Here is a 7,655-nt window from a genome sequence, read left to right on the forward strand (position 1 = left end):
AAAAAAAGGGGGGGAAGAAGCTTGGATGGGCTGTGCCTTTGTCTAGCATCCAGGAACATCACGAGAAGCTCCAGCCGCAACCTAGAGAGGGACCACGCGTCCAGCACATAAAAAAGGGGAGGATGCTTGTTGAAGAAGGGCACGCAGCAGCTGAGACGGAGGAGGAAGAATGACTTGGCTATTTTGGAAAGAGCCACCTTAGAGAGCAGATGCGGAGAATGGTTGAGGTGTGCTCCAGCTGCCATGGATATTGAGAGATGAAGTGGTACACACGGTGACGCTGCAGTAGTGTAGAAGGGTTTTCGTTTTCTTTTCTGTGTTGGAACCGAGAAGAATTTTGAAGAGCATGTGGTCTTGTTTTTATCTTCATGTTTGAATCAGATTTTTATTTTTATATTCTATGAAATTACAGTGTTATTTTGCTGTGAAGAAGTGTGCATGCTGGCAGCCTTTATCACTTTCATTTGGTGATTTAATGCTTTTGGAGATTTCTTTTCTTTGTGGAATGAAGAAGTAGATTAGGTGGGAGTAGGTGCTGTCAAATCCAATTAGGCTTTCTTTTTCTTTTAGAAATCAAACACGGTGATACTTTTCTTCTAAACCATTAGGATTTAGTCCAGTAGGTGGGACCTTTTCTCTGCACTTTTTTTGTCTTTTCATTATTTGTCTTGGAGAAGAATGGAGAGGCACGGATCCCATGGTTGAAGGGTGTGCACGTTGCTTATGTGGAGAGCACAATTTCAATTACTTTTCATTTAGGAAAAAGAAAAGAAGTGTTAATTCATAGGGTAGTATTACCGTGGTTGGCGTGAAAGCACATGATTGGCATGGAGAAAGTGATGTGTTGTCACGGCTTAGGAGATGCACAAGCTTTCATTTTAATTTTTGAAGAAGCGGTACTGCTGCACGCAAATGGTGATTGAATTTGGAGAAATTTCAAGCTTTTCAATTCATATTCTACTTTAAAGAAGCACCATGCTCATTTATTTGCTACCATTTATTTTAAGTGTTGATTCCATGATGAATAGCATTTCACTTTAGCTATTTTTTTTTATTTTTATTATGTGTTGCATTTTATTGTTCATTATTTTCTTCATTGTTGCATTTTGTCATTGCGTTTTACTGTTCATCTTATTTTCAAATGTTGTTTCAATCTCGGTTTGCTTTATTGATGCTTCTCATGCTGCGTTTAACGTTTAAGTTTATTTGGTGCATTTCAATTAGGTTGTTGTTACGTTTTCCGCGCGTTATTTGTTTCAGCATTTTATTTTCAAATCCTGATGAATTTTCCGTTTTCTGATTTTACTATCTTTTATCGTTTGGCTTTACTGTCGTTAAAATTTATTTCAACATTTTTAATTCAGTCGTGTTTAAATTTCATCCGCAACCAAAAATGATCAAAACCCCCCACTTCGTGTTAATCTGAGACTGAACCACATTTGGTCCTTGAGAGACGACCTAGGAGTCACTTCCTAACACTATACTGCATTAATTTTGCAATCAACTTTTGTGTGAGGTGCGACCCTCTCAACAATGACGATAGAGGATTGTCAGATTTTGAGTGGAAATCTGAGGAATTTCTTAGTGCAACAGATAGTGATGAAGAGGTTAATGACAGTGAAGGTTATGGGAGGTTTGGTATTTTTTGTATGCCAAAAAGTATGGTAGACTTTACATGGGAAGTTGGGACTTTTTTTGCAGAAAAGCAAGATATTTTAGATGCTCTAAAATGGTATGCCTTGGAAAATGGGAGGAATATAAAGTTTGTAAAAAATGACAACAGAAGATTGAGGATGAAGTGCTTTGGTGCAAAAGGAGAATGCCCATGGACCATATACTTTGGTTATATGGAGGCTGTAAAATCATGGCAGCTGAGAACTAAAAAAGACATTCATACATGCAGCAGGGAGTTCAACCTGAAGTTAGTTGACGCCAAGTGGTTGAGCAAAAAGTTGGTGAAAACAGTTCAGGAAAATCCTAAGATGAAGGGTGTTGATATTCGTGAAAAAGTTCAAAGGAAGTGGAATATAGGTATATCAAGGTCTATGGCTTATAGAGCCAAAGCTATTGCTTCTAATGAAATTGATGGGTCGTTTAATGAACAATATAAGAGGATATATGATTATGCGCATGAGTTGTTGGAAAGAAATCCAGGATCTACAGTTAAGGTCCATGTTGAGAATAATGAGGGTGAGTTAATTTTCAAGAGATTTTACTGTTGTCTGAAGGCATGCAAAGACAGTTTTGTCTGCTGTAGGCCAATAATTGGATTAGATGGAGACTTTTTGAAAGGGAAGTATGGTGGTGAGCTGTTGACGGCTGTTGGGAGGGATGGAAATGATCAAATGTTGCCCATTGCATATGCGGTGGTAGAAGTCGAAAACAAAGATTCATGGATGTGGTTTTTGAAACTTTTGATTGATGATCTTGGTGGTGGAGAAGTATGTTCTTCAATTACTTTTGTCTCCGACCAACAAAAGGTAATAATCATATTTAAATTGCTTCTTTCGTATATTGGTTCATTAATTTGATATGGTGATAAATCATTTATGTTAACACCACAGGGTCTACTACCAGCCATACAACAGTCACTCCCAGGTGTTGACCAGAGATTTTGTGTCAAACACTTATATTCAAACTTTAGGAAAAAGTTTCCTGGTAAAAATCTGAAACAGCTGATGTGGAGGGCAGCTACTGCCACTCATCCACAAAACTGGGAAAGGGAGATGAGAAACATTAAAGATATAAATGAAGACGCATTCAAGCATTTGATTGCCATCCCTCCAAGGTTGACAATTTGTATTAATTATTTTTGCCCTTTCTATATTATTTTATGTTTGTCCATATTAGTTGCAGTTTTAACATGTGTATATATCATCTGTTGTAGATATTGGTCAAGGTCCAGATTCAGTCCAACACCAAAATGTGACACATTGGTCAACAATATGAGTGAGGCTTTCAACAGTGTCTTGGTTCACACCAGGACTAAACCAATCATAACAATGCTGGAAGAAACTAGGGTATACATAATGCAAAGATGGGCAAAAAACAGGTCTAAGATAGAATCATTTTCAGGACCAATTTGTCCAAAGATCCAGGCCAGATTTACAAAGGAATCCCAAGCAACCAAGAACTGGATACCTAGGTAACTTTCTTCGTAACTTCATAAATGTTTATTCATTCCTTGGTAAACTTTATGTCAGACACTTAAATGTGTTGTTTAAATTATTTTTTATTCCTTTATAGCTGGTCAGCACACAAACTGTTTGAAGTAAGACACGTCTCCCAAAGTGGAGAAAAATTTGTTGTAAACATAGACGAGTTCTCATGCTCGTGCAGGAGATGGAGCATCACAGGAATTCCATGTTGTCACTCCCTGGCCGCAATGAAGTTTCTTAATATTGATGGCCAGCAGTTCATTCTGGCTTGCTTTCTAAAGTCCACCTATGAAGAAACCTATGCATCAATCGTATATCCCATCAACGGCAACAACATGTGGGACCTAACACCATATCCGGATGTCATGCCTCCTAGGAAAAAGGTTATGCCTGGAAGACCTAAAAGGAAAAGAAGACTGGAGCAGTGGGAGATCAGAAAGGATGATTCACGAGTGAGCAAGGGTGGTTTGCGGAAGAGATGCGGGCTATGTAGGGAGGTTGGGCACAACAGGAGTCGTTGCCCCAAAGCAACCCAAGAACCAATCATGCCATCATCACAATTATCTGAAGTGTGTATGAATGATCAGGAAGCTCAACTATAGATGTGTGTATAAATGACAATGATGCCAAGTTTAAGGATCTTATTATGTAATAGTCTAAGGAACAAGGTTTATTGTTTTACTGCTATGTAATTTAATGAATGACAATGATGCCAACTATGTATGGTTTTCGATGTATTATAGTGTTTTGGATGTATTACAATGAGCAGGAACTATTTTGTCAATGACCACGAACTGTTTTGGATGTATTACAATGAGCAGGAACTATTTTGTCAATGACCAGGAACTGTTTTGGATGTATTACAATGTTTTGGATATATTACAATTTCCTTCTTTGACGTCTTATATAGAACGATACAGGACGACCAGACCGAACGGTCTGCAGCACGGAGGTAATTGGAAGAGCGGTACACGAGGGAGGACGACTAAACCGAACGGTCTTCAGCACGGACGTAGTTGGACGAGCACTAGACAAGGGAGGACGACCAGACCGAACGGTCTTGAGCACGGAGGTTGTTGGAAGAGCGATGTAGGAGGGTGGACGACCAGACCGAACGGTCTTCACCACGGACGTAGTTGGACAAGCGGTACACGAGGGAGGACGACTAAACCGAACGGTCTTCAGCACGGACGTAGTTGGACGAGCGCTAGACAAGGGAGGATGACCAGACCGAACGGTCTTCAGCACAGAGGTTGTTGGAAGAGCGATGTAGGAGGGTGGACGACCAGACCGAACGGTCTTGAGCACGGACGTAGTTGGACGAGCGGTACATGAGGGAGGACGACTAAACCGAACGGTCTTGAGCACGGACGTAGTTGGACGAGCGGTACACCAGGGAGGATGACTAAACCGAACGCTAAGGAACATGGACCTAGTTGGACGAGCGATAGACACGGTAGGACGACCGGACCGAGCGTTAATTATTATGTAACATTGTTGTGAATAAAATAAACATTAAACAATTTTCAAAAGGCCTTAAAACCTGCTACATTAAACCAAAACCTCAATTTATTATGTTTATCACTTCAGTAACACAACTTCATTCCTTCACATCTAGTCATATACATAAACAGTTCCATCCTAACAAACCGAAAAACCCGGCTAATTTCTTCCTAAGAATACGATCAACACTACTACATTATGGATTTATAATCCATATTGAAATTACAATAATATTAAGTAAAAAAATCAAAATAACCAATCCTGTCAACACCTTCATCCATTTCTCCACAACATTGACAGATTTAATCAAATCACTCATCATCTTCGATCCACCTCCCATTTCTCCTGTCTTTGACAAAGACTCATGCTTTTCTTCCCACTTCACATTCGTATAGCTTTTGTCATTACCGTCTTCACAACACCATTTGAAGAAATTGCAACCACCTTCATGTCCAGTCTGTGAAAAAAATAACAATTAAAACGACTTTCCACTCAAACAAAACACTACTTCTACACGTTCTTACCTTGTACTTAGGGCAGCTCCAGAATTGCTTCCCTTTGTTCTTAGCAGTTCTAGCTGTTCTTACCACTGTTTTCTCTCCACAGAGGCAAAGGGGTGATACACCATCAATGGTAGATACTCCACCACCACGAAAAACGACATCACAGTTTTGATTCCGCCACCCATTGCATGTCGAAGATGAACAAGAATGCGACTTCTGCACTTCATTATCCATCACTTCGAATCGAACAAAGAACGCGCACCCTCCCACTTCCAACTACATAAGCTTCACCAACGAACACCGGCAAAACCATACATGGGGGACCACCAAAATGCAATCAAAACCAGAGACCAAACCATACATCAATGGGGGACCACCACCGAATATTGTAGTTTCGATTGAATAAAAACGAAGACAATAAAGCACAAACACTGACCTTCCTTGAGATTAACCTCCACTTACCACGTGCTTCAGCTTCTTGCTTCCAACAACAAAAGGACCCACACCTGATTTTTGGATCGAACTTAGGATCGCGATTTTTGGCCTCTCACGCGAACCCTAATATTAAAAACCCTCAATTTCTTTCCCCAATCTCATGTGCATTCCTTAATTCAAATGTCTTGCCCTTTAATTTTTTCAAATTTCCTACTTTGCCCTTACCCAAAACTGAATAAACATCTATGCATACCAATTATTTAATACAAAAATCGTTTTAAATGCCACGTTTGATTAGTAACTGCACTCAACCATGCCACTTAACCAATACTGTAACGGCCATTTGTCCAAATTAACGGCAGGCCTGTAATTGATTCAATTTTACAAAAACAAGGACTCAATTGATACGCCGAAAATGAAGAGGACCTATTTGAAATTCATGACCAAAATAGGGACCTACGGAGACATTAAACCAATAAAAAAAGATCTTATTCTTATTCTTTGTTGTTTTATCCTTTCAATTTATCTTACCAAGCAAGGGATTCACTCCAACAGAAGAAAACCCTGATATCGAATCTGAATTGAGCACTCGTATTTCGCTACCTTTCTCCGATCGACTAAGAAGATTCACTGATAGCGTCTGCTAGAGATGCTTTACCTAACAATGACTTTCAAGTGGGAATGAAAGTCGATATAGGGCTAAAAAGCCACATTTTTCGATCCTTCAGGCCGCAATCACCCGATTGAAGAGGATCCAGCGGGAGGTCAATAGAAATTCTTTGTGGAAGAAAGGTAGCTAGATGTCTACTATTTATTCATACTTTAGAAATGAAGGACTCTCTCTATCCTGAGTTACTCAACCAGACCCGGACCTTACTCATACTTACTTCTCGGTACTCAATTCCGCTATTTCTCAACCGGACTCGAAGACAGCGGTATAACCATTTCAAAGTGTGCTAGTACTCGAGGAATGGCATAAGATTACAAAGACTCGAAAATAGAAAGGGCATTGGCATCGGGGCTAGAAAACAAGTAGGTAGGAACGCAAGCATGAAAGGAAAGCTAGAGAGAGATAGCCCTTTTCTAAAGTATATATAACCATTCTAATCTAAAGGCTTATACTCAAACGGACTCTAAAACCATAAGGCATGGGGTTCGCTTTCAAGTGAAATTCATGAGCTTGTTAACGGTACCTGGGCACCTCTTGCTAGCTATTCTACCGCCATCAAAGATGGCCTGTAGCTTGATTTCGAACAGAGAACTTCTGTCTATTAAAGGATAGACGAGCACACGTACGCGAAAGAAAGCCAAGGAAAGAGCGGACAAAGCTTTTTCTCCTTTCTAAAAGAAGTAGATGCCATGAGGATGCCCAATGGAGAATTAGATGTCAGTTGGGGGATTCAAGCTCTATACCTTACCTCTCCAAAAGGGCAAACAAAAAGGCCTATAATCAACGCAAAGGGGAGCTCTAAGGATACGATACAGGCAGGGATAGAAAGATAAGAAAGAAAGGCAAAGGCCAAGGTTCATTAGCTCCATAACAACCAAGTGGTAGGTTTTTTTCGGATTTAGGCTACTTAAATAAGAAAAAGAAGGAATGAATTGATTTTGTGATTCCTTCTTTCCGCTCTTCGCTTAGCTACACCGGCTTACAGATGCCCATATCCTTCATGGATCTAGGAGTTCATACGAATAATGGCTAGCGGGATTCCGCATTCAATCGGAGTTGCCTTAGTTGGTTTCCGAAACTCAAGACTCTAAATAGTAGTTTATGCCGCTTCAAGAAGCATTCTAATCCCTTCTTTAACTTACAGGGTAATCAAGGAACAGAAGCTTCCATCCTAGGGATAGGATAGATTATATCTCTCTACCTAGCTCCTTGTCTAGCAGCCAAGAACAAGAGAGCTACTTAACTCAAGTTTAAGAATGATTTAGAGTCAGATGAGAAAACCGGAGAGAGCCTCAATAAGTTAATAGGCCATTTATTACTTGACTCTTAGAACCTTTGTTTTGGGATCCACTTCCAGGACAGGAAAGGGCGATGCATCTATTTACT

General features: G+C 40.0%; 1 protein-coding gene across 1 annotated transcript; it reads left to right on the forward strand.

Moving 5' to 3' along the window:
- The first annotated feature begins 1,533 nt into the window (after window positions 1-1,533).
- LOC108341351 (uncharacterized) lies at window positions 1,534-2,531 on the forward strand. The gene is made up of 2 exons (XM_052879567.1): window positions 1,534-1,633; window positions 1,702-2,531. Exons 1-2 carry the CDS (start codon window positions 1,534-1,536, stop codon window positions 2,529-2,531), a joined length of 930 nt encoding a protein of 309 aa, XP_052735527.1.
- The last annotated feature ends 5,124 nt before the right edge of the window (window positions 2,532-7,655 follow it).

Source organism: Vigna angularis, chromosome 6 (assembly GCF_016808095.1).
Source record: "Vigna angularis cultivar LongXiaoDou No.4 chromosome 6, ASM1680809v1, whole genome shotgun sequence".
Lineage (NCBI taxonomy): Eukaryota > Viridiplantae > Streptophyta > Magnoliopsida > Fabales > Fabaceae > Vigna > Vigna angularis.

Bases quoted from the DNA above. Each gene is read 5' to 3' on its own strand.
- LOC108341351 (XM_052879567.1), top strand. From the start codon at position 1,534: ATGACGATAGAGGATTGTCAGATTTTGAGTGGAAATCTGAGGAATTTC. The intron at 1,634-1,701 runs GTTTGGTATTTT...CTTTTTTTGCAG, and splicing joins GACAGTGAAGGTTATGGGAG to AAAAGCAAGATATTTTAGAT.